A 27,613-nucleotide genomic window follows, 5' to 3' on the forward strand; every position below is an offset into this window, starting at 1 on the left:
GCCTGCTGGTGAATGGGAACAAAATTTTACTCGAATTATTGAGTTTGCCAGGTGATCATGTTTTCTTAGGTTGGAATTATAGCTTTATTTATTTATTTATGTGGTTAGTCGCATTGCCCTTACTGGGGCATTATTGTAGAGAGTGCAGACAGTATCAAAATTTAAACATACAAAGTACAGTGGCTAGCGATATGAGCTAGAATGTGCAAACCGCCACCAAGCAGTACAATTTTCACAGTCTAGCAGGCAGCGAGCGGCGGGTCGAGACGGCAGCAAAGGTGTACCTGCCACGTGCGATACTTTTCTACCCTCGACGCACGTGCGGCAGCCTAATGGCAATGTGGATTCTACTGCCTGGTCACTGTCTGCACGTTCCGGCTTGTATCGCTAGCCACTGCACACATCTCTGATGCAAGGGTTTTGTTAAAGGGATACTGAACCAAAGAATTTAGTGCCCATAATAAGTGGCGCACGTTCTTTCCACCAGCCAGCAGCCGCGGGTGTGCGCGAGCACACTCAACAAAAATGACGTCACAGACCTCCATTCGCGGTTGAGATGACAGTGAAATGCATGGGCGTCGGACTAAAGGAGAATAAAGATAGGCTTTTCATCTCTACAAGTGAAAGCTACGTGCTTGTTAGACCAATTCATCGCTTACTTTTTACACCAGGCAACACTGTGTAGATGAAAAACTTGTCTTTATTCTCCTTTGGCCCGAAGCCCATACATTTCACTGTCATCTCAACCACGAATGGAGGTCTGTGACGTCATTTTTGTTGCGTGTGCTCGCACACACCGGCGGCTGCTGGCTCGTAGAAAGAATGTGCGCCACTTATTATGAACACTAAATTCCTTGGTTCAGTATCCCTTTAAGGGGAAACTGAAGCAGTTCTGTATTTGAAGACGCTTGAATTGCCTTCATTTGGCCTCCAGTATCACAATTCTCGAGACTATTTTTCAGTTTGGTGCACAGAGGCTGCAAAAAATAATTTTCAAAGTAGTACCGTTGAAGCCCCACCTCCCCAGAGCGTGACGTCATATCCAGAGTTGTCGGAATCTACACACTTGCGCATCTGCAGTGGCTATTGAAGCTATGCGTGCACACTCGCTGTTTTTAACGAGGTCAGAACAACAGAACAAGACATCACGAGTGGTGGCAGAGGGGGGAATATACCTGGCAAGCTTGCAATTGCACGCGTTGCCCACACGAGTGGCACGTGCTTGGCTGCCGAAAATCCGGGTATGACGTAACAACTGGTCGGAGGTTCTTCGTGTCATCTCGCGTTTAGTTACATCTTTGGGAAAAACGAACGTGATATTCAGATTCACGGGATAAAAGTACCCTAGAATTTTTTTTTTTTTTTTTTTCAAGAGCCTTAGTTTTTTTTAAGAAGAAGAAGCAAGAATTTAAGCAAAGCCAGTGTTCACAAGGGGTTGTTGTACTTCTCATTTGCTCGTAGTGTGTACACAGTCTAGTCAACTGGGTCAAGTAAAGGCTGATTTGGGTATTTCTATTTGAGTGTGACCTACCATGCTAGGGCTGCTTGTGACTGCTTATCACAATCGGGGTCACTTTTGGCAACCGAGGTTCACGCAATGCGTGTAGTGGAATGCAAGTAGTCGTAACGCAGTCGGTTACACTCAGACACAAATGTATGAACCAGTCTTTAGAGAACAGAAAGGCGATGGCGTGACGTATTGCGTCGTCGGACTGTTTCGAGCCCCACATAGTGTCGAGCCCCGCATAGTGTCGGTGGCAGCTCTTGGTGCCGATTTCAATAAGGGGTTAGGGTGCTGTTTTGTATTTGGGTTAGGATGCTACTAGACTTCAGCTGTCATATCAAGTTACGTAAAAGCGAACCAAAATCGTTGAATCGTCATTTGAGATTTCCATCCCTCCCGACTTGCAGGTACCAAGTGGGGGACTTCAGTGGCCAGATAATGGCGGAGGTGCTGGCGATGAAGAATTCCAGGCCAAGCTACGTTTCTGTAAATAATAGTCAATTGTCAAGGCAGGAGTCTAGGTTATCAAAGCACAGGGTGAGTAATCCGACATCTCCCATCGAAAGCGTCGTGCCACGTTTGGGTGTCGCCCTTATTCAAAAGATATTAGCCGCTTTAAATTTAGTGCTCCCAACACAGAGAAGTCTGTAGTCTGCTTTACTTTACACGAGGGCGAGGCCGAAGTTACGAGCGTGAGCCTGCCGTATCGAGCGACGCCTACACTGCACGAACGCGTGTGCTTGGCAGGGACGTTGCAATATTGGAGCCTCCTGTCGTAGCTTCCGCTATGTCCTAACCTAAAGTGAAGTGGAATATACAAATTGTATCTGTGCGGGTTCTCAAACTGGGTTCCTAGGAGCATGGGGGTTCCCCAGAGTACACCCGTGGGCTTCCCCGAGTTGCCATATTTCCTCGACCGTCCCCAGAGTAATGTATTTTCCCAGTTCAAACACTATCTTAGCAGATCTAAACCAAACTTTGATGCGTAACTGTGAGCCAAACACTTTCTAGTACCATAAAATACCGAGCATGCGCCCACTCAAAATGAGAAAATAATGGTAGAAAACTGGGGGGGGGGGGGGGGGGGGGGTTGGGGTTGGGCGCATGCTAGGTCTGAGAGCAAAACTGCAGGAGCAGCACACGGTCGGGCAAAGCCCTCTCTCGGTTTGCCCACCGAACTCGGAGCGGCTATCGTTTGCCGAGCTAGCCGAGTGTGCTAGCGCGTGGAAACAAAAACTTCTGTATTGTTTTCGCCAACAAAAAAGCGCCCTATGACGCTCGACGCAGTTTTCGCGTCGGCGGCACTCGGCAAGAAACTAACGCGCCCTTCGCTAGGCGTAACCACTTTCACGATTTCACTGTCCATAAATGGACCACGAGCCACGGCATGTTTGTTTGCATCGGTGTATCCGATGGATGAAGCATATCCGAGGGCCAGGTGGCTCCTCAACCCTAGTTTTGTTGGACGTACGCAACTTGCGCTTACACTGTTGATAGCTTTCGCAACTTCCGACTTGTGGAACTCGCGCACGTGTGCTGCCATACTTGGCTTGGCTTCGCCTGGCTGCTTGACGGCTTAATTGACTTCACGACTGCGCGGAAAAAGAGAAAAAAATTAATACCGACGGAAGTTCTGCAGGTGCATTCTTTATGCAAGTAAATGCGGTAACTAGTTTACCGAGAAAAATGCAATCGTGATTGATTGCTTACATTCTAGTCTTCGTCACTAAAATCGCTTCATTCGTGCTATGGCCGTGGGGCCCAGGGTGTCCACCGGTCGCGGACATAACAGCCGCTCACGACAACTGCCTTTGGTGCGTTTTTCGCATATTTTTGAACTCGCTTAAAATAGGGAAGTGGGCGTTCGATAAAACCTTTGATGATTTTTTTAGATGTTTTAAAAGTGGGGGGTAGGCGCTTATTACGACTTGGGCACACGCTTGGTATTTTACAGCATGCGCATTACTTTTTAAAAACTCCAAGTTTCTATACTGCTTTATTGCATTAATCCCAACACCAAGTGGGGTTTTCTCGGCCATTAATCTTGGTAATAGGCGTCCCTCGTGGTTGAAAAGTTAGAGAACCCCTGTGCTAAAGAATAGAAAAGAACTAACATTGTGGAATGTGGGTATATCCTTTCCATTGTCATATTTGTTTACGGGTCATTCGCGATGCGTGTCCCGTCATTCTTTGCTGTCACCTCTTCTTTATACACCGAAGCCCGTGTCATTAAAGTTCACATTGTGCCCATCTCTCCCGCAGTCTGAAGACGGTGTACCACGGAAGAAACGCGAGTACACAAAGCGCCGAAACAAAGAAATTCCTAGTCTGTCTCAGAGCCAAGTGAGCTACACCCGGTCGGAGGTAGAGCTCGGTCTCTCGGACATGCCCAGCTCGGACGACGAGCCGCTCTCCCCGGTCAGTGCTCCTCTTCACAAGTGTGATGTTGTCCTGCTTAAGGGGGGACGCTACCCAAAAGGGTCAGCTTTTTAACCTTCGGCTTCATAGGAATGAAATTTACAGTATGTACTGGCAGTTGTGAGGCAGCATGCAGTGCAGAGTTTCATCTGTGTACTACCTGAATTGTGAAAGAAATTGTAGTCATTTTTATCAGGAACAAACTATCGTTTGAAAACTAATGTAATACCCAACATTTTTCTACACTAGATATGCAGCAGGATGCCTGGCGAGTGCAACTGTGAAAACAAAATTTTCAAAAAATAATTGTTTTTTCTAAGGTCATGCTGAAAATTAAAATAATTTTTTTGCCTTTATGTTGTCAACAAAAGCTTAACATCTTTTATAAAAGACATCCTCAAAGTAAAAAAACAATGCTCCCTCTTAACTGAAAAAGCATGATGCAAACGACAAGTAGAAGGAGAACATGGGTTTAGAGTTGTCCAGTGTTCTCCTTCTGCTTGTCCTCGTCTCTTGTGCTGTTTTTTTTTTTTTTTTTTCTTGTCACGGTTAACAAACTAGCCCATCAGTTGATCTTAATTTCTTCGAGCTTCTTTCGGCACTTGGCGGATGTACAAGGTGGCATCCATGTAGGAATGCGCCGTGAAATTGCCCAGACGGATCGGCACCTCCAAGTTGCGAGCTGAAATTTTACTGCAGAGCTGTTAAGGGCTAGTTTCCCCAGGATAGTGTTTGCCAGCAAATTAATGTCGACACAACACCCCGGACAGCTACCGCCATCTATGAGCGACGGTGGCAACCTTTCCAGCCTTTCCACTCTGGCCCTAGTACGGCTTCGCTGGTCTTCCTTCTTCACCAGAGTGGAAAGGCTGAAAGTTTTACAGCGGAGCTGTTAAGGGCTACATGAAATTGAAAGAATAAAACATGGAGGACAAGCACAGGACAACCACGTTCTTCCATTTAGCAACGTCGTTGCTAAATGAAGGAATGTGGTTGTCCTGTGCTTGTCCTCCATGTTTTATTCCTTCAATTTTATGTATTCATGTTCAACCCGCTCACCCTTACCAGTTAAGGGCTAGGTTCCCCAGGATTGTGTCCACCAGCAAAGAAATTGTGACACCAAACTCTGGACAGCTACTGCCATCTATGAACGACGGCAGCAACCAGCGCCGTCGCTCATAGATGGCGGCAACCTTTTTTCGGAGGCACTGTTCCAAGGAAGAAGAGCGGTTCGGAGTGAGCGCCGATGTGCGCAACATCGCGAATAATTCTGCAATCGCCGAGAGGCCGCTATCGCCTAGAGTTTCATGGCGTCGAGCGCTCCGAGTTCCTTTGCGAAAAAAGAGCAGATTGCTCGCCTAGAAAGCCACCACCGAGAACAGAAGCTACAGCTCCGCTGTTCTTCCTTCTTCACCAGAGTGAAAAGGCTGAAAGTTTTTTGTGAGAGGTGTATCCTAGTGGTCGATTTTACTCCACGAAATGTTGAGGCGTCGGTCAGTTTAAGAGCGAAATGACTGGAAATTTGAACGCCGGACGCGGATGCAGGCGACAGACATTCATTTTCAGGCGCTCTCGTGAACAGCTGTCGCCACGTGTCGTTGAAAGCATATAACAGATAAGACGTGTGAGCTGTGAGGGTGCGATGTGTCTGGGGCAAATTTGCACATCTGTGTGTACCCTTTTCCTTTTTTCTTTCAACATTATTTTGATTGCATATGCTTGGCCTTTGGGAAAAGCGAGATTACACAAAGGTCTTAAATTTTATTAGCTGTGACCGTCACGGCACGTGCCTCCATCTCTGGATGGGACCAGACAACATGAGTGTGTTGGAATTCTGTATCCAATGTTCATACTACGAGCGATTAATTTTTTTTTTTTTTTTCAATCTGTGCAATATTTTATGATTTCCGAATGTAAAGCCAGTTGCTAAATAGACCCTCACGAAAATTTCTGCTCGCAACTTGGAGGTACAGAGCTTTCCAGGTCATATTATGGTATGTTCAAATGCCAATGTCACCTTATATTTTTCTCAACTCTCTGAAGTCTTTTAACACTGTTTTGATGGAGATGACAGAGTGAAGGAAGTTCCTTTTATTGGCATGTGGAAAGAAACACCTACAAGAGCTTAGCACCCTTTGGTTTGTTGTTATGGACAGTAAGATATTGACCACATATGCTCATGAGACGAATTTAGTGCAGTGTGCAGCAAAATTGCTGGTGGTGGTTAGGTGTGACTGAAGCACCCGAATTTGAACCTTGTACTGTTCCCTTTTCACTTTATTTGTTGCCAGGAATTAAAGGTCAACCAAAGAGATGATTGGGGATCCTTCTTTGCGTCTAGTTCCTTGATAGGAAGTTGGTTACTCAAACTCCCAAGTTTCCTTATACTATGACATCTTGTCCAAATAAGTCATATTTTGGTACCACAACTAAGCAGCCATGGCATTTTGGAAAAGCTGTTGTAGAACTTGGCTTATATTCTTAGTTTGAAGGACTGAACAAATGAAAGCATTCTGATCTCAGCAAGGACTACTCCGGTAGCTTTGAATACAACCAGAAATCTTTGAAAGGCTCAAACTCACCAATGCAAAGTTTACTTATCTTCCCAAAAATTAAGTGGTTTCTCAATGCGATAATTAACAAACATCCTATTCTATCATCACTTTTTTTATTTTTTTCCGTCGAGTCTTTTTTTTTTTTTTTTGTGAAGGCATTTTGTATTCAAAGCCTACACACTTTAACTATACAGTCCTATGGTGCAACCTAGTTTATGACCGTACCTTTCTGTGCTCTGCAGGTCACCTCACCGTCTGACAACGAGGACGAGAATGATCCTGACGGTCCTTACGCTTTCCGAAGAAAGAAGTACTGCAACTACCACGCTGTATGTTTCTTTCTGCTCGCTTCCTTATAACCCAATGAATTTAGTTGAAGATGGACAGGATTGTGGTTCTTTCATAGTTTTGTATAATCTGCCCTGGCATTGTGAACATTAGCACCAAATCTACAACTCTCCAGCATCCAGGAATTGTCACTGGTATACTGCAGAGTTACTTAATGTATGACTGGTTTCTTTGGCTGTTCTTCATTGTCCCGGTTCAAGATAGTAACTAAAAAGGCACTGGTTTTGCTGTTGTCATTGCAGCCACTCCTAGAAAGGCTAGGGAACTACCCCTGGTGTGGTCCGGAGGAGGGAGGCGCTGGTGACCGCAAGTACCGGTACTGCCTGACCACCCTGGCGGTACCCAAGCCCCACTGTGTAGGCTTTGCAAGACGGAGGATAGGCAGGGGTGGCAGGTGAGGATGATACTTCCACATTTCTCCAGGCTTCCTCGCTGTGTCTACTGTGTTGATGTGCAAACATCTTCAGAATTCTCTTGTGGAGCATTCTTGTTTGTTATCACCAAGTGTGTTCTTAGGGCATACTTGTTTTCTAATAACTTCTCCGGTATCCTAGCTATAGTCATCTAAAGGGAGACTACATTCTTTATTTCTTTATTTCTTGATTTGTCTTATTGTTGTTCTTCCCATTTTTTTCTTGCCTGTCTCCACATTCTTTTTTACAGCGGAGCTGTTAAGGGCTAGGTTCCCCAGGATCGTGTCCGGTATGCCGACACAAACCTAACTGGACAGCTACCGCCATCTATAAGCGACGGTGGCAAGCACACAACCAGTCTGGTTGCCGCCATCGCTCGTAGATGGCGCCAACCTTTCCAGCTAACATAGAAGAATAGATAGTTGGGCATGTTCGTGGGAATTCACCATAGGAAACAGCGCGAAAAACAGACGACGGCAAAGAAGAAGCACACATAACGAGCGCAGCGCTCGTCACGAGTGTTACTTCGTCCTCGTCTGTTTTGCGCGCTGTTTCCTAGGATGGGTTGGCCGCGCACCCTTTCGGGGAAAGAAGACTGGCTGCGGAAGGAGCGGCGACATATGCAGCAGTGCGAATGGGTCCGCAACCGCCGCAAAGCCACTGTCGCCACGACTTTCACTGTGTCGAGTGCTTCAGATTCCCTTGCCAAAGAAGAGCACTTTGCTCTCCTGAAAAGCCTCCGCTGAGAACAGAACCAGCGATGTAAAGGGCACCGGCGGGCCAATGCCACAGACGACGATCGTGCCACGGACGCCAAGCGCAAGCGCGAGGCCCGGCGACAACTGCACTCCACGCCGGCTGTGCAGTTCCGGGGCGCGACAGCGAGGTTCCGGAGGGAGTTCGTGGATTACCCGTTTGGCATCACATGTGCCGTGTGCCAGTGACTCTGGTCCTTGACTCTGGTTCACCGGAGACGTATCCACGATCGGCGGCGTGTCGGACGAAAAGAAGCAGGAAACGGGCGTGTGCGTGTTGTGGTAGTGTATTGAGTAGACCTCCGCTGGTCTTCCTTCTTTACGAGAGTGGAAAGGCTGAACGTTTTATTCTCCAAGCTTTCTTTTGTCCTATTCCTATGTACTTGCTGCACATTTGGGAAGAATCGATCGTTTGTGCATTAGGACTTCCACAAATGGATGGACTTTAAAAAGTATAGTACCATGAAACCTCATCGATACTTTTTTTATAGGGGTCCATGGGGAAACAAAACAGGGTTATCCGGGAAAACGTAAAAACGAGAAAGCCCCCAAGGGCTGGGAGCTCGGTGGGACCGGCAGTTTTGAATGTAAAAGCGGGGAAAAGTAAAAACTGAGAATGTACCAATGAGGTTCTACTGTAGTGAAGAGATATTTTAAAGCTCTTTAAAAAAGATTAAACATGCAAAAAACAAAAAAAAAAGAAAGGAATAACTATATTGTTAGACCCATTGGATGTTACTATACTTCGTTTCAGCTTCCGTCCGAGTGCAGCCAAAGCTACATGTGGCCGGAGCCAATCGCACGCCGGCGATTGGTCACGCGATCTTGCCTGCACTTTTGTATCACTCCGCTGCGCCGCTGGTCATCCGCGCCGCCCGCGCTCGCCGAATATTTCGTCTGCTACGGGAGTATCAACGGTATCGTCTGCTACAGGTTTAAAAAGTGCCCTTTCACTTTCTGAAATTTAGTCACAGGGGATGTCAGTATGTAGGCTGGCCGCTGGCGTCTGTGTCCGAGCTTTCAACCTGTCTGGCATTTCGGCATAGTTTCCAGATGTAAGTACACATTGCAAGGTGCCCGATGACCCGGCCGTTGATGTTTCCTTGTAATGTCTGGATATACCAGGGCTCGAGGCGCAGTCCTTTCCACCAGTTTATCGGCGTTCACTGTGGTCGGTAGGTAAAGGGGTGCCCTGATTTCGCCGCGTATCTGTGAATTGTAGTGGCCCAGAAGCTTTTCTTGTTTACAACGCATTCGCGGTACGACGCGGCCGGAGTCTCCTGCCGAATTTGAAAGTAGACATTCATCGCAACCGCTCGCGCCTGACGCCCAAACGTGCCTTTGCGAAAGGACGTTCGGAAGCGACTCGGTGAGGAAAGCAGCGAAGCATGGGAACGAAATCACACAGAAGAACCGAGCGCTGCAGCCGTGTTGCCAGCGGATGTATGCGTTTTCACCAAACCACGTGCATTTACATATATTAATAAAAATATAAACTTCAGATATTTAATTACTTTCGTTGCAAATCATTCTCAGCAGTGCACATCTGGAATGTTGTGCAATGTTTACGCACAAAACAGCTATTTTAAAAATATTATTTTTGCAGACTACTGTGTGGTGCATAGGAATGTTCTTCTCGAAGTTGTAAACCGTCCCTCAGCCTTTGGCTGCGCTCGGACGGAAGCTGAAACGAAGTATATATGTCTGCTAAATTCATTTTTTAAATGGCGCGTTAGTTTTCCGGGTAAATTGATTTATTTGCCGGATCCTAGGATCCGCCTCATTTGGGAAGGCCGCCACGTTTGCTTGGCCGGTGACGTACGTTGCCCACTGTCCCTGGCGGCGCGGCGTCCCTTTGCATACGCTCGCAGACCTGGCTCTCTCGGCGTCTCGGCTTCAACTTCCTCGTTCCCCTTCTGCATTTTGAGCACGCAGTTTTGAAACGACATCTACGGCATCGCTCGCTTTGTTAGAGTCTGCGACACTGATTGCAGCAGCAACGAGAGTGACGGTTATCGAGCGATGTTGGAAGCTGGTCATCTCGGCTTTGACCCGCCGGCAACCAGTTCCAGCGACGACGAGGAGATTGTCACAAACAAACTTGCCGTCGTCTGCGACGATCTCGCACGTAGGATTACTCGGCCGTTAAACAGTCCGACGGGGCCCAGCCATCGCAGATGACATCACATTTCCATGCCTCCTGCCACGCAGAATCTTTCGGAACCGATAATTCCAAAACCGGAAGCCGTTTCTCCTGTACATTCCGACACTCCACCGCACAACAGACTTCGCGCGATCTCTTTTGACACCCAGTGCGTGGGATCGGAGAGAAAACCGGCGAGCCGATGCCGAAGAACCGAGGGTAGCGAGCCAGCCAAGTGCACGTGCACGCCGGGCGGAAGGTCAGAGGGCAAGTGGGGGGAGCAAGAGCGGCGTTGGAGTAGCCGAGCAGCGAGAGAAGGTGTGATCGCACCATGGTAATGTGAGCTTGGGTGAGCATGGGGGCAATGAGAGAGCATTCAAGTATGCATCATGATCAAGTGGTTCCTGGACACGATGTGACCAACTTGGACAGTGTTGCTTGGTTGCCAGACGAAAATTAGGACGTTTTGGTCAAAATATAATGTGCATTACGCCTAAAAAGGACAATAAGAGTAATGTTACTGACTCTCCACGCAATTAACGATTTTCATTGGTCAAATTTTATGGAGGTGGTGGGTACCTGAGGATGGCCCCTCCGAGAGAAGAGCCCGTGTATTTTTATTGCTGCGAGTTGACTGGGATGTCTTGCCATCTAGAACTTCTCATTTTTATTGACTAAAATCCAACAAACAATATGCTATCAAAAACTAGCTTCTACAAAAAGAGCTTAAGCGCCCCTTTAAGAACAGGACTAAAGCTATCTGCCTTCGTCTCCACTCCACTCCTTGAAAGTGGAACGCCGGTGTCCGACGTTTGGCTCTGACATTTGAACGCATTCCACGAGTGCAGTGGAGAAAAAGACAGCTAGCTTTAGGTCTACCCACTAATCATTCAAACCAGAGCTCGGCACACAGTTGTAACTAAAATAAGTATGCCAACTTCACATAGCAAACAAAACAAATTCATTAAAAGGAACCTGAAGCGGTTTTGTATTTGAGGAAGAACACATGAATTATGTTTGTTTGGCTTCCAGAATCACGAATATCGAGATAATTTTTCAGTTTGGTGCACAGAGGCTGGAGAAATTAATTTTCAAGGTGCCGCTGGAGCACCTCTTTCTGGGGTGTGACATCGTATTAGGAGTTTTCGAAATCTCCACTCTCGCGCATCTTCAGCGCCTATCAAAGCTATGCATGCGCACTCTTGCTATTTTCAAAAAGGCCAGAAAGAGGCGTCACGACTGGTGTCAGTGCGGGGGAATATACCTGGCAAGCTTGCAATTGTATGCGCTGTCCACACGAGCGACATGCGCTTGGCAGCCCAAAGATCCTAGTGTGACGTCACGACTGGTCAGAGGTTTTTCGTGTTTTCTCGTGTTTTCTCATGTTTAGTTACATCTGCAAGGAAAACGAATGTGATATTCAGATTCACTGGATAATAATACGCCAGAATTCACTTCTAACTAATTTTTCTCAAAAAGTGTTTCAGCTTCCCTTTAAACGTTTTGCCTCCCGTGTGGGAGGCAAAACGTTTATAGCCACTGTCTGCCCGTTCTTATGGTTCTTCCAGTTGTTCTCGTGGTCCGTGTTTTTCGGGTGCGACCGCGAGGAGAGCGTCTGTTTGCCGTTCTTGTAGTCTTTGAGCGCGAAGCTTTTTGCCGATAGGCTTAGTATTAAAGCGAGCTTGGTGGACTAAACTTTGTCTCCAAATAATGACAAATGACGCCAACTTCAACTTCGCTGTTTGTGTCAACGAAGGCCCCGACAAAGTGCAGCACCGTGATCAAACAGATAAACAAAAAGTGAAAAGTGAACAATATAAAGCGGAAGTTGCACACAAACTTAAACTTGACATCAAGCAAGTGGAAAGTGGCCATTATGCAGTGGAATATTGATAGAAATGTGATAACTTGGCCGAAGTCGATTTTTCAGAACACTTGACTATTTGGACAATTTTGGGGTCCCCTCCGAGCTCGAAAAATCGGTCGGCGACTGTACAGTTCTATTTATCTTGAATAGTGCAAGATAAATAGAATTGTGTTGAGATGGATCCTTAACATTGGCTCTGTACCTACTGATGAAGCCTCCCGCACAAGAGGTGAAACGTTTCATGAATTTGTTTCGTTTGTCGTGCGAGGTCGGCATACTTATTTTAGTTACGACATCTCCCGGTTTCTGGGCTATTCTTGCATCTCTATAGTCGGTCTTCTACTCGAAAGTACATTTCAATGCTTTCTTTTTTACGCAACTTCGGGGCTCATTGGCGTTGGTGTTAGGCATCTGAAAAATAATTTTTTTTTTACAGCAAAGCTATTTATGGCTAGGGTTTCATGGGTTTTTCGTGTGCAGTAACTAAACATTCTACGCTCGCACCGCTGCACGAGCACGCCTTCCCCATATAAAAGATTCAAAGTAAATAACCAAAAAAAAGCATTGACGAACGTGCGTGCAATTCATTTGTTTTAGGCTTTTGCTTTAGAACAGTTAGGGCTGCAGACACCAGTATGTGCGGTGCGTGGAACACCATTCCCTGTATTCTCCTTGATGCTTGGGTAATTTAGCAGTAGGTCTGTCCAGTAGATTAGTTATCAATAGGCACCATTTTTAAGATCAGTACACTCTCAGCTAGGTAATAAAGGTTTCTCAAAGATTTGCCGCTGTGCAACCCACGTTAGCCATGTCCACGCTCGCACCGCCCTCTCTTTGTCATGGTTACAAGCGCTTGCATGCCTAGCTTCCTTTCCTTCCGCTCTCCCGGAATGGCGGTCCCGTCGTGCACGTCTACTAGTTTCTTCCGGCTCCTCAAAGCGGGTCTGTGTCGTGTGCTAAACAGCTTTGCTTGTCATCCACCCTCCCAGAGTGGAATGGTTCATGATTTTTTTCCTCTATTGTAAAGCCTCCATTCATAACATCCTCTACTTTAGCATAAGTAGTTGTGACAGCCGAGTTATTATCATTATCACGCATAAGTGAAGCGGATGCAGGACACACAAAGAAAGTCAGCATGGCTAATCAAAAAATTGCCCAGGATGAAAGTCAACAGTCCATCTGTGGTGCATCGACTATCCAATTCACGCAGCTTCGCTTGAAATTCCATTTGCTCTCTCTCCACAAACAGGATCTTGCTCGACCGGGCGTGGACACCACTAGAAGACTACTGGCCAGACCTGGACATAGCGCTGAACCAGTCCATGCCCAATGGCCTCCCTCCCAGCAACGACTTCTTGGCCGAGATCAAGAACGACTGGTAGGAAGCTCTCCCTGGCTCGACCCAAAATGAACTGCCTGGCCTCTTGGCACGGTTGAGCTCGACCCGTGCAACACGAACAGCCTGTGGAAGCAGTCTCGTTGAGCTTGCCTCGCACAAACTGTCGGAAACAGTACGAGAGGGAATGCCAAAGCATGTGTCAGTTTTACACAGTGTTACTAAAATACTCGGTTGGGAAACTCCACCTTGGAACCCGGACTGCTTGCGTCCATCGAGACCAAACTGGGTATGATTATAGCGCCGTCATTTAGAAGCAAGTCAAGACAAAAAAATTGCTTTATATAACTACTGCGACTTGGCACTGCGAGATGGCACCACCAGCCCTTGCGCGACTTGACTGAACCGATAGCTGCAGTTGTGCAGTTCCCGGTGTGGCCACTGCGGGAGAAATGGTGGCGTTGTGATCGCATCAAGTTTTTTTCTCAAGTACAGATCGGAGCTACGTTTTCAGAACAGGCTCCTATGGCAATGTTCCATCTGAGTTGTTCTAGTAACGTCGCTTTTACCCATGGCACCGATCTAGTGGCCTCTCATGGAAGTACTGCGCAGGTGCGAGAGACCTCTGCATCTGGCTATTATCCTTGCGCCCCCGCTTCTTCCACATGTTGTCTTAAAGTGCTTTTTTAGATCCTCGTTTTATGGTCATATCTCAATCTGCGAGCTCTAATCGTCCTGAAAACTCTTAAATTGCATTCATGCGCGTCCGATTTGCTTGTTGAAAAAGCGATCAAAGATCCCGACACTTACCATCAGCGCAGAACGACAGATGATGCTACCGAACCTTGCTGAATATGGTCGAACAACAGACGGCACTTGTCAGCCACTTGCAAGTATGGGTTCCCGCAGGGACGAGTAGCCAATCAGTCCCGCTCATCCACGCGGGAACCCATCGCTCACAAACGGCTGACAAGTGCCGTTTGTCATTTGGCCATATTCAGCAAGGTTTGGTAGCGCCATCTGTCGTTCTGCGCCGACTGTAAGTGTTGAGATTTTTTTATCACTTCTTTCATTTGCAAATTGATTGAGTATTTATGTAATTTCGGTTTTAGAATGACTAGAGCTTGTAGACAGAGGTGTTGCCATAGAACGAGGATCTCAAAAAAGCACTTTAGTGCCGCCTTAAAGACCAACGACCAATTCGCACTTCCTCCTCTCCCCCCTTCTGCCCTGTCCACCGTTGCCCGTTTCCTTTTCCCCCAGGGTGAGGAGGATATTCTGTTTTGCTGAATCTTGTGTCTGGTCATCAGCCTTTGAGCTTAGCTAAATTTCAATTTGCAGTTGTAGCAAACGAAACTGAAGTCAGCAGACAATAAATTCCTTAACTTTGGAACTTGGCGCCGGTTCCAGTTTCTCCGAAAAAGAAGAGCTTTGATTATTCATTTCATATTTTGCAAAGAAAATTTTTTATTGTCTGTTCAATTAATTGCAACAGCTGAGCAGTCATTCTGCATTTCATAATCACAAAAAAAAAAAAAAAAAAAAAAACATTCTTGGGGGAAAGGAACAAAATCGAGAACGGTTATTGAGTATCAACCAGTACAAAGACAGTTTGTGTAGCAGACGACCGATGGAAGGCAACAATTGCACTAGAAAGTGCACCTGGGTTTTTGTTTGCGAAACCGCACCCGATTCGTGCCGAAAGTTTGCAGAGACACTGCTAGAGCGGCTTGGCAGGTGGGAACAGCGTACGCTCCAGTGTTCTTTCTCATTTTCACTCGCGCTACTTCCGATGCCATGGCGACCAATAATTCGTATTGCCCCTGGTCTTCTATCGACTCGCCTTGTGGAGAGGGATGTAGCTTCAGATAACTTGGTCACCTTTTTCAACTTAGGTTATTTGATGTCCGTTGAAACAAGACACAGGATATGCATGTCTCATCGTTCTCAGTGCGAAACGCGCTTATTCTTGGGCAGCATGCTCTGTATATACACCTTTCCAAGAAACACTCGACCCCAGGGGCTGCAAACCGTTTTCGAGCCCAGTGACTGGGTCTGAGGCAACGTTACTAAAACACTCAGTTGGGAAACTCGCCGTTGGAACCTGGGCCGCTGGCGTCCACCGAGACCGAGCTAAATGCGACAACAGCGCCACTCTTTATCATTTGTCTGTACTGTGGTCACCTTGAGCTTTTTGAAAGCCTGTTTTTGCGTAAAAACAAACGAAAAAGACTCTTTTTGTACGAAATTTATTGGAGTTTAGTACAAGAAGAGGGGCGCGTTATGTTTTTAAAATCTTTAGTTTGCAGGGTTTTGCGGCACAATTAATATTGTTTTTATACAACCATGCCTCAGCGGGCCTTTCAGGTAGCGCATCCCGCCCTAGATGCATTTTAACTTCTATAGTCGAACGCGGCGCGTCCACCGGGAAGACGGGGGTGGCACCCCTGTAACCTCTACCGCTGTATCTGTTCTTTAAGCCAAAATAGAAGTCACGTGCAGTTTGTCGAGTGGCCGCTGTGGGAGAAATGGTGGCGTTGTGTTCGTCATTAGCTCGCTGCTCGGAGACAGATTGGGGCCACTTTTTCAAAGCTGTCTCTATGGGAGTTTCCCAACTGAGTGTTTTAGTAACGTTGCTCTGAGGCTAGATTCTCACTGAATTCTCTGCTAACCCTAACCAAGTGGACTGTGATTTTGATAGGTGCAGCCTGCATAGGCGTAGTTTCAAACACTGCTGGCGGCTAAATCCTCGTCTTTTCCCGCTGTATTTTGTGTTTTATGGCGCGTGTATTTTCCTGAGGACATTGAGCTCATGCGCGCGGCAGAACGAATGCGACTAAAAAGTTAGTTGAATTAAATACGACAAAATAAGCATTAATAAACCATTACAAGAATATTTACTAAGAACTCATATTGAAGCAAAAGACGGAGCAGTGCTTGAAGAATCTTATAAATCTATAGAAATTATAAAATTTTTTCTTTTTTTACGATAAGGTTTGACGGCGCCGCCCGATTAACTGCGTGTCAAACGACGAAGCGCTTAACTGTAGAAAATATTTTACAACAGAAGATAGAGATAATATAGTAAGGGTGCAGGCGAGCTGGGGAATGTTGAGACGTCGTCCTGTTCTTTTCTGTTCCTTCGACTTTTATGTTCATTTCTGCCCCAGTCTCGGGTTTATTCAACATGTTTAACAGAAGATAGCCGAAAGGCATGCATTTTTCATGCTCGCAAATAATGTGTTTACCCATGGAAAGGACACAGACGTACAGTTTAGCGAGTGTTAACATTCAAACAATATATTGTACGTACCACACGATGCAGCGTTATCTGAAAAGAATTTATTTGATAAAGATCTCAAATAACACAGTCACAGTGGACGACAGACATCTTGACGATCGGATGGAATCCAAGGTGACTTCATTTTGGGCAAAGGAACGAACGCGACTGACCCGTTTCCTATCCCAACCCGGACAACTATTTTCGGAGATGACTGAGGACTCTACGCAGATTATCTCGGGGAGGGAGGAGAACATTTGTCATTGTTCGCAAAATCGCGTCGAGGTCCGTTCGACGTCCTCCCCACCTTCGTTTCCGCAAATGTCGAGCAGAAAAGCTTGAATGGCAGGCACTTACCAGCCCTATTTCTCACAGTGGGAGATAACACAAAAAGTATATGCAGCACGCATAAAAAGAAATTAAGTGGAAACTTTCAAGAGAGGCCAGAAAATGTCGGTTGCAAAACCGCATAACATAGGTAGAGAATCACGCTGAGCGGTTTCCCACAGTCCAAGAAAGTGGCAGAAAATTTCTAGCTGATAGAGGGCGCGAGAGTCGCACCAGCCGCATCAGCATCAGCAACATGGCGGCGGCCTAGGAGCGTTTTTTTGGAAAGGTGTATAATGCCCATGATGCATCGGCATGACTGATATGATGATGATGATGAGTACATTCAGTGTGCCACCTAGCTGCCATCATTGTTGTCTTCTTAGCTTAACCCTTTCAGATGCTATGTACACAAATGTGTACATCTAAAACCCTCGCATTTTTGGGGGGGATTATATCGTATATTGAGTTACTTTAACAATTTTAGTAGAATTCTGTACTCTGTGTTGGGCAACCAGAGTCTGTGAAGAAACTTTTAGTGAAAAGTTTTTTCATGACCAAAGTTTGTATAGAAAATATTTTCCACGATAAATGGCATTTGAAAGGGTCAATGCTTGTGCCCGCTTTTTGATCTCCAATTAATAAAACATGAAAATGTTAGCCTGCTCTAAATATATTAGTCGCTGGAAGAAGTCCTGTCTGTCTCACGTAATTAATGTTTAGTAAGCATGGCTCGTGCTGGCTGATTTGTAATGTAACAACTTCAAACTCGGTTAGGTAATATGAATATTTGGGCACTATAGTCGGTGACATGTTCAAAATTCCATAGATGTTCTGCACCCACACTCATTCGTCACCTTCCTTCGCTTCAGCTCATTTTGGGGGCAAAGCCTCTACAAAATCCTTAACCTGTCACCGACCAAAGAAGTAACGCAGCATAATGAGCAACACATCTGACCGAGCACGTTTGCATGGGACAACAAATTTACCCACCTTGGAGAGGATAGGGCTTTTTTTTATCTTCACTCGGATTGTAAGGGTAGTTAGTTTTAGCTATGTGCAACAAGTTGCAGTGCCCAAGGGGGATCTCTAGGAAGGCTTCGGAGCAGCACCCGACAGTTCTCCAGAGGCCCTCGGCGAAACGTCAGTCGCCTCTCTGAGCCCTCCCATGGGTCCCTCTCGGGGTCGCCTTGCCAAGACGGGCTCATCCGGAGCTAGTCCATGCGTGTGCCACGAGGTTTGAGGCCGTCCCGACGTGACGTGCAGGGCTTGACACTGCCCGTGCAGGTTGCACTTCCGGCCGCAGCAGCGCAACAGTGCGGGCGGCCCCAGCGGCCCTGGCTGCAGCGGCGGTGGACCCACCTCGGGCACCCCTACCACCTCCGCCAGCACGGAACACCGGCAAGACGCGTCCGGCGGAACCCAGGCCGAAAACCCTCCTCCACCTGCGAGTGGTGCGCCGTCGTCTGGAACGTCGTCGACCACGGACTTTGAGAGCTTCCAGAGCCACCAGGAGGAGCTGTTTGAAATGCAGCGCAAGCAGCTGGAGAGGTTAAAAGGCGGCGGAGCCTCGAGCGGAGGAGGGAACGCTTCGGCGGGTGGCACTTCTTCAGAGGGAGCCTCGTCAGGCGGTGTTTCGTCGAGCGGGACTTTGTCGGCGGGCCAGGCTGGCCGCTCCGGGGGTTCGCACCTGACCCTGGACCCGGCCAGCGTGGAGTTTGCGGTGTCTGCTGTGATGAGCACCACGGAGATGTCCGGGATGATTCTCAACTCCCTCGTGTCCTCCTCGTCCTCCTCCTCATTGTGCACAGCCCAGGGAGACCACATGGTGGCCAGGCTGTCATCCTCTGCGGCGTCCAACGGTCCTTCTGCCGACGGTGCGTGTCTCGTTTTTGTCCTTCTAGTTGCACGACTCGGGTGCAGTCTCGCAGAACACTTTGTTTCCTCGGGTATGGCGCAAAGAGTGATTAGGCTGCCTCATGTTCGTGAGTTTGGTCGCATTTTACGAGCTTCCCACTTGTGTTAAGTATTTTTGCATTCATATCTGCACAGTCTGAAATCTGTTGGAGAATATTTGCACTGAGGAAGATGGGTCTGCTCATATGCATGCTGCCTGTCTTCTACAAAAACAATGTTGTTTATCACCAAAAAAAATTGTAGAGCCCTTCCACTTCACGTGAAAATGGAGAACCAGCAAAGCTGTTATCTTTGTGACGTCGAAGACAACCTCTAGGGTGACCTCAAGGACGACTTGTAGGATGACCTTGAGGACGATGCCTAGAGATAACAAGGGATCAGGACCTCCCATTTAATCCAGTGCCCCCCCCCCCCTTTTTTTTTTTTTTTCAAAAGGTAACTTAAAAGCGTGATATTTTATTTTATTTGAAGTTTTATTCCTCTAGTAATACAGACAAAATTTCAAAAGTTTATTACGCAAAATTCAGCGGCGGCGAAAAAAAAAAGAATGCGCCAACTAAAACGAGTGTTGCCATCTATGACCAGCACCGCAAACTACTCGGACGAGCCTAGCTCGACCGTGGAATTGAGGGCTTTTGAAAAAACGCTGCACGAGCTGAGCTCGTCCATGGCATTTTTAGCCAAAAAGCGGCCGACGAGCACAGCTCGTCCAAGGCACTTAAAGGGTTAATAATGCCAAAGAAGACTGACTCACGTTGGTTGCCCCCTCTTTTTATTTATTCATTCATACATTCTTGCCACAACCAATGGGGAGTTTTCTGTCGACATGTGAGGACACATTTTTTCCCTGACCCTAGCGTATAACAGCTTCCTCGTAAAATCCAGTATGCACCAGTTGCTTTGGACCTCGGCACTGAAGAGGAAAGGTACTACGTCGATTAGTGTGTACAGTTGAGCCCGGTTATATCACACTCGGGTATTTCGAATTACTGTTTATATCAAGAAGCAGTCCAAACATCCCCTTGAAAATCACATCTAAAAGTGTAGGAGCAATGTCTTTTTGTATCGAATTCCCATGGCAGGGACACTGGTTGCAGACGAAGCCCGGCCGCGCATTGCTTTTTCTCGCAATCCCATTGCGCCGGTGGCGAGCACATTGCTTGCGTTGCGGGGCTGGCAGTCCGCCAAGCAGTCATGGGCACGTTACCAGTAGAAAGTAACAGTGTTACAGTTACCTAGGGGGAAAAAGTAACTCTTACAGTTATAGTTATAGCAGTCATGGGCACGTTACCAGTAAAAAGTAACGTGTTACAATTACAGTTACTGCAAAAACAGTAATGCTGTTGCTTTCTCGTTACAGTACAAAAATTGGACACAAGAAATCACAAACCAAAGCAATATTATTCTATTTGTTACTGTATAGTGAGAAGAAAGGTAAACTGAGAAATTAGAAAAATTTAAACCCGAAGGGTGTTTCTTTTCTGCTTCATTCGCCGTTTCAGCATTTTGATGCGCATAATTTATTTGCAATATTTGTTATAACTTAGTATCAACTGTTTCTGGAAATTGTCATCGGCCCGCGTCAGTGAATGTTTTTGTTCATTTTTCACTCCGAAACAAATGGGGGCACAGATGGTCACATAATCACCTTATGGGATATACTCGGAAACGGGCCTAATTATAGCAGGTCAAACAGTTTCCAAAAAATAAAGGAGGAAAGGAGACAATTAGCCTCAGGTGCTTTACGAGTGTACGACGATCACAGCGGCGTCTATGTTTGAGACGCCAACTGTGGAAGTCGTGTTCACTCGAGCGGCTCCGAAGAGAATGAATAAGCTAAACAAGCACTGTCTTTCTGCATAATATGGGGACGGCTTCCTTGAAAACAAATAGGGATGAGGAAATGGCGAACGGCTGGGTGTAAATACGACAGCACGGAGATATCCCAGACGGAATACTTGGAGACATCGCACGACCACTGACACCCGCAGATGGTCCCCACAAGACAAGAGTGATCCGAAGTCGGTGAAACAGACATTATTTGCCACCCCTACCACTGCAGGCGCCGCTTCCTTTATCTCCCGGTTTCGTGCTGACTCGTCCGTCTACTCTTGGTCGTGGGCTAAACCAGGCAATTTTAGTTTGTTTAATGCATGGCCATGCTTCTTGTTTGTTTGTCTTTTTTTTTTTTGTCAGCGAGGAGTTTTGCGAATTATACTTCAAGATGGCAATTTCACCATGGGCAGTGGGTTCTCATTTATATAGTAAAAAAAAAGTAACTGTAACGGCCTAAACAGTCAGTTACCCAATAAAAAAGTAACAGTGCTACAGTTACAAGTCACCAGTATTAGAGAGTAACGTGTTACAGGTAAAAGGTACCGAAAAAGGAACTAGTTTCCGGTAACGCGTTACTAGCAACTAGTTACTGCCCAAGACTGCCGCCAAGCCAGCATACACGCGGTAAAAAACACAGCGAAAGAGCAGTTATAGGAAAAAGAAAAAAAAAAACAAACAATAAACTGTAAAAAAAAAGAAAAAAAAATGGAGGATGGCAAAAGCAAGGGGAAGGACACGCCCCTCCTAGGGAGAGGGGAGAGCAGGAAGTGCTGGCTGCGGGAATGGTAGCCCGCGCCCCTTCCCCGAACACTGCTGATGCAGCGCGACTCCCTAGCCCCCCCCCCCCCCCCCCCCCCCCAAAAAAAAAAAGAAATGAGCAAAAATAAAAAAAAAAAGTCTTAGGCAAGTTTAGTGTGTTGACAACGGTTGTGCAATCGCACTTGGACTGCCTTATCTTTGTTTACCTTTTTCTTTTGCGGTTATTCCTGCCTTTCTTTTTTTGCTGCCTGAATTTGTGAGCTTTCTTTTTTGCTGCTTGCTTAACTTTTTTTATGATTTTTTATGCGTCTCCATTTTCCTTTCCCATTTTTTTAAAAATTATATTGTGTTTTGTTGCTTATGTTATGCGGAGGCCCGGCCAGGTGTGCATGTAGGTAAGCGCAGCGGTGTTGGTGGTCTCCTGCCAACTACGCTTTACTGTATTTAGCAGCTCTTGGATGCTCTAGTTAGTAAGCTCTTGTTTGTCGTGACCTTCAGCATCAGTACAGACACCAGGAAATTTCAACTCGAGCTTAATTTAAAATATTTTTGTATATCAAATAATTGATATATCGAACTATTTTATGATCCCCTTTGAATTCAATATATCTGGGTTCGACTGTATGTCGACACGTCCCAAGATGCTTCTTTGTCACCTTAAGAGTCTGCCACAGTAACACCGTTTTTCGAGGGATCATCCATTCTGCCGTTATTGCGAGGTAGTCACAGTTTATTAAGCTGCCCTCGAAAGCACTGGTGGTGCCTCCTACGAATGGGCCGGTGCTGGGTGCAGGTCGTGCGGCCGAGGCGGATGTGTCGCGGGCGGGGCGCCGGCTGCCCACGGGGCCCGGCGGTGACCCTGGCACGGAGGCAGACTCGTGCGTGGCGGCCCTGATGCCTCCGGTGGAGCTGGGCACCAAGTTGCCGGCTTCCCTGGCCGACCTCCGCTTTCCCATCCTGGAGCAGAACGGCAACGAAGGGAACAAGTGAGTGACCAGAGCCTAAATCGCCACACAACCGTACAGATTGGCTCGCTGGAAGCCCTTGTTTTTTTGGGGGTAACTTGCCTCTCTCTGGATGATGGTGTGGGTTCCCAAACCGGATTCCTTGAAGAACCTTCCCAAATTTTCTTACCATCTCTGCACCCAAGTTAAGCATTCCCCAGTTTAAACACTATTTTACAAGATGTAAGTTGTCCATTGATGCAGAACTATATCTCACTAGCTGCACACAGTGCAGTCAAAGCCACGGGCGAGAAAAAGATAAAAGCCACTTTTGTGCGAAGAAAAATAATGTGAAGCTACATAAAAGAGAGTCCAGGTAAGAGGCAAGTTCCTCCTTCCTCTCCCATCCAATTGCTTGAGTTACACTCCCGCCCCTCTACAATTGATGGCACCACGCGCAACTAGCGAGATAGAGTATACAGTGATGTGATTGCTGCGCCAATTGCGCCAAACTGCGCCAAGGGGCTAACCCTGCTACATCCTGCTACATTTTGCCAGAATATGGGTAATCTGCGCCAAGCCTGCGCCAAAGGACCAGTTTTGGTCGCCTTTCAAGACCAAGACTAAACTGAGTACCGTAACTGAGCATGCGTGAGCTAGGTAGCGCAAGCGGCCACCCGACACAAAGTACCCTGCATCAATCGTGGCATTGTAACCGTGGAGCCGGGGAATAGAAGGGACGTAGGACAGGCACAAAACTCCTACGTCAGTAATTAACCAGCTCGCCTGCACTTGCTTTAGTTACATCAATCGTCCATCCGGTCTAGTATGGTTTTTCCCGCCGTCTCTTCTTTCGCGCACTAGTCGTCTCGGGAATCTCGTCTCGCGTTTTTAATTTTTCAACAATAGATGCAGGCGTGTGCGGACGCTCCGACGCTAACGTGCTGGGTACCAGCCATGCCGTCACGCTGTGAAACGAAATTACGTTTTTTTTGCGCGGCGGGAGTTACGTCTTGAGCTGAAGCACTCGCTTCTGAAAGCAACGGTCGGGGGAAAACTATTTGGTCCCTGCCGGTCAGTCCGCACGTCGCTACAGATATGGAGCTTTCTAAACTGAAACACAAGGCCCGCCGCATGTTCATCAACATTCCTGTTCTTGTTTAAAACATGCGCTACTACAAAAATTCTTTTTTAACTCGACTACTGCTGTTTGGAAGTATTGATTACCTAGGTTTCCCTTGGTTGGCTTTCTTTCGAGAGGGACCCCAGTACATGAAAAATCTGTCGCAAAAGAAAGTTGGTAAAGAGAAGTGAGCTAAAGCAAAGAAGGCAATATCTACACGCTGAACCCGCACAGCGCGCTTGTTTGTCTCGAGTTCAGTCGTTGCACAAAGCGCTCCAAGAACGTTTTGAAACTGACTCGCGATGTCCTGCATCGATGCGCTCAGGTTCTTTTTTTTTTTGTATGCTTAGCTTGTACCTCGCCGCAGGCCTTGCAAGCACGCGCCGCTGGCCTGTTTATTGTCGCATGCTGGGAAGTTACATTTTGCATACATTTTAGATGCGGAGCATCTCTTGCTCGGGTCTATGTCCCGCGGCGTCGTAGTCCGCACTCACACTACGCATGCGCAACTCTCCTCCTTCCCTCTCCCCAACAGCTGCGCGTTACTCTCTCCGCTCTCTCTCTCTACCAGCTGCGTGCACTTCGCGTGCGTCCGCTTCTACTCGCACCGCGCGCACATGCGCAACTCTCCTCCTCTAGTCTCCTCTCCTTCAAGTGTCAATATAAACAGCGGTAGCGCGCTCCGCGCGTTCCTCCTTTGATTTCCTTGCTCTCAAGACTCTGACTGACTGACTGGGCGCGTTCAGTTCACCCGCTGTTGACTCCACTTCACTCCGTTCTTCCGATGAAGTGTGATGGAAGCAACAGTCCCGTCAGTTAGTGGGTTGGCGCAAGCAAGCGTCAGCACCACCCCACAAACTAACGTAATAACACGCAAGTTAACAATGTTACTAACAAAGTTACTAACACCGTTAATAACGATCCGCGATGCTCCGCATCACCCCATGGTTCCCCTTGGGAAGATGGTGTAATTTTTTTGGAAACCATTTGGCGACAGAGCGGAGGGGCATGGTTTCGGTTTCGATCGAACAGCCGTCTCCGCTCGCGCGACGAAGCACGTGCAGCTGCAAGCCTGCAGAAGTTGCCCGGACGTACATGCAAACATGATTTCACGACGGAGGCACCAGCCGGGACGCTTGCAATGCACTGTTTTACGTTTAGTTTTGACAAAAATCTGGCACGTCAGGATTCAGTAAAACGGTGGCAAGCGGTTTCTTAAAATTGCTCGGCACGCGTACAGCACTGTACACTTACGGGATGTCTCAATTTCTCTTTGGAGACATTGAAAGTGGACATTCATTACTAGCCTAAGCCAAAGCGAAGCTTGCAGCAACTTCGCAGAAAGTTTCGAAAAGCAAAAAGTACCCAAAAGTTATAATGCACCTTTTTCCTGTGTGCATTTTCGCATTGCACTGCAGTAGCTATGCGTTTCATCAGTCGGAGACTGCTTCCATTTATTTTATTATATCACTAGTCAACCTGATGCTGTGATATTTACTACTAAGCTGGTTATTTTCAAATAAATTTTAATATGTGCAGTTTGGTTTTCAAATAAATTTTAATATGTGAAGTTTGGTTCTTATCTATCTGTAGTGGGTGGATATATATATGTGTAATTTAACTGAAGCATTGCAAGGTGTATCATGTCATTGACATTTCAGTTACACCTTGAAAGACTCCTAGGTGGTCGAACTTGACCATAATTCGTTTATTTCGGCGAGCGAAATGCCCTTCGTTTGTCCAGCACCTAAAACAAATATTTTTACCTTTCTAAGAATATCTGCTCCGAAAGCCGCTTTTTCTGCTCTGAAACACTGTTTTGGCTGCTCCAAAAGCCACTTTTCCTGCTCCAAAGCATTGTTTTGGCTGCGCCAAAGGCCACTTTTGGTGCTCCAAAACACTGTTTTGGCTGCTCCGAAAGGTGCTCCAAAACGGCTTAGGCCAATCACATCACTGAGTATAGTATGTGACAAACGTTCTATACATGTTAAGGTCTGTAGGCTTCTGGAGAGCTGCATGGCATCAGTGTCGAGATCGGGCGGAGCTCCTCTGCTGCCCAGGAGAGATTGCCTATCCTCGAGATTGAAAAGTTTAAAAACTGGGATATGGTGCCTGGCACCACATTTTCTAACCCTGGGGCTCTCCGACTTGTTGGCACCACTTTGTTTGCACCACATTTTCTAACCCTGGGGCTCTCCGACTTTTCCATCTCGAGGAACCCTGGTCACTCTTTTTGTTGATAGCCGAACAACCCTCCCCCCTCGCTCCGAGCCTTGTTGCCCAAAAGCGGTGCAGATGCCAATCCGTCTTGCAAACAATAATGCGTTGCGACTCTAGGAGTGTAGCTGACATTGTGATGGGCAACGAAACCTGGATCTACCTCTAAGATCCTCAAACAAAGTGCCGGTCATCCGTTTGGGTCTTTTCTGGGGAGACTTCAATGTTAAAGGTCAAGGAATATCGGAAAGAAAATGGTGGATACCTTCTTCTGAATCATTGGGCATGTGGTCGTGGTTTCTCTGGAAAACCAAATCACGGTACACCACATTTTGCCTGCCAACAGTCTTGGAGAATATCCAGGAGCTGACCTAGAACTGCCTTGGGGGAATGCCGCTGCATCACAACTATCGTAATATCCCTAGTCATCGCCCACCGCACGTTTTGGGCGGATATCGATTTCCAAAACAACACAGAGTGATCACCCACCCCTAGAGCTGCGAACATTCATCCTACCCGAATGACGCGGTCGCGGACCTTACGGTTGGAGGAAGACGTCCGTGACAAAGTAAAACGAAGGGAAAGACACTTTACTGTGTTTACGCATTTCCTCTCTAATTTCCGCGGCCCCGAAGTAGGTACATGCGTGCGAAAGGAAAAGGATGAAGATAACACAATGTAACCTTGCTTTGCTTATAAAAAAAAAGTATATATATATATATGTATGTATATATATATATATATATATACACACACACACGGACAAAAACGATATCGGGAAGATAACACAAGTATTAAAAGGATACTGAACCGAAATTTCGAGCTCGTTAAACAAGGCCGGGCGGATAGGCGGGAAGCTGCAAAACCAAAAAATATCACTCATACGGCGATATATCTGACGGATCGCCATATTTTTCGGAAAAGAAGTGCACGATCGAACCCGGCCGACGAGGCCCACGAGACAAGGCACGTCACGATTCCCATTCCCTCTCCTCCTCGCTACGTCCCGTCAAGCTGGTGAGCCGAAGCGAGGAGGAGAGAAGCGAGGCCGCTTCTCCTCATTCTCAAATTCTCCCGGAGGACAGTTACGTGAAAGAACTCGCTTGATCGCGCCCTTCTTTTCCAAAAGTATGGCCATCCGTTTGAGATATCGATGTACGAGTGATGTTTTGGAGTTCGTAGCGTCCCGTTCAACACTTCTGCAGCTTTACTTTGCGAAATCCAAATTTCGGTTCAGTATCCCTTTAAAGGGATCGTGAACCGAAATTTGGATTAAAAAAAAACAATGCTGGAGATGTAGGCGGGATGCTACAATCCCTACAACACTACTAGTAAGGCGATATCTCGAATGGACGGCAGTATTTTTGGAAAAAGAAGTCGAGATTCAACCAGGCCGACGAGGCGCGTGACCGTCAAGATACCTAGTTTCCTCCTCCCTTCGCTTCGCTCCCTCAAGGCCGCGAGGCGGAGAAGACGCGAGGCTGTTCCCTCTCCTTCTCGGAGAAACGTGACGTCAACATTCCTGCCAAATGCACCTCTTTTTTTTTTTTGAAAAATGCGGTCATCCGTTTGAGATATCGCTGTATGAGTAATGTTTTGGTGTTTGTAACATCCCGTTGCACGCTTTTGCCGCGTGTTTTGGGGAATCCAGATTTCGGTTCAGCATCCCTTTAAAGGACCCATGAAACGAATTTTGGGCTGGAGTAAATCAATTTATATTGGGATTTTACTAATAGCACATCGTTCAGTGGGCCAAACGAACAAAGGTAGAAAGTCAGAAGCCTGACTTTCGCTACGAAAATTTGCAAAACATAGCGGACTATTTCGTACCTCCTTCCCTTCGTAAACTCTCCGCCTTTTCACTGTGATAC

General features: G+C 46.9%; 2 protein-coding genes across 3 annotated transcripts in view; one reads left to right on the plus strand and one right to left on the minus strand.

Annotated features, from left to right (window-relative positions):
• The window catches only part of LOC8053961 (enhancer of polycomb homolog 1), a 98,276-nt gene that overhangs the window by 63,965 nt on the left and 6,698 nt on the right, over positions 1-27,613 (plus strand). Inside the window, exons 8-14 of the mRNA XM_029973895.3 lie at positions 1,912-2,041; positions 3,767-3,922; positions 6,720-6,806; positions 7,068-7,219; positions 13,253-13,381; positions 18,234-18,823; positions 22,252-22,444. Coding sequence (XP_029829755.3) covers positions 1,912-2,041; positions 3,767-3,922; positions 6,720-6,806; positions 7,068-7,219; positions 13,253-13,381; positions 18,234-18,823; positions 22,252-22,444 — 1,437 coding nt within the window. The remainder of the gene's footprint in view (positions 1-1,911; positions 2,042-3,766; positions 3,923-6,719; positions 6,807-7,067; positions 7,220-13,252; positions 13,382-18,233; positions 18,824-22,251; positions 22,445-27,613) is intronic.
• Positions 22,171-27,613, minus strand: part of LOC8053966 (protein adenylyltransferase SelO, mitochondrial) — a 74,380-nt gene continuing 68,937 nt past the window's right edge. The window contains exon 13 of one of the 2 annotated variants that reach the window (XM_029973903.4): positions 22,171-22,415. The gene's annotated coding sequence lies outside the window, so the exon portion shown is untranslated. The remainder of the gene's footprint in view (positions 22,416-27,613) is intronic. The other variant, XM_029973898.4, reaches the window with a different exon arrangement.

Source organism: Ixodes scapularis, unplaced genomic scaffold, assembly GCF_016920785.2.
Source record: "Ixodes scapularis isolate PalLabHiFi unplaced genomic scaffold, ASM1692078v2 PGA_scaffold0__279_contigs__length_252992795, whole genome shotgun sequence".
Classification (NCBI taxonomy): domain Eukaryota; kingdom Metazoa; phylum Arthropoda; class Arachnida; order Ixodida; family Ixodidae; genus Ixodes; species Ixodes scapularis.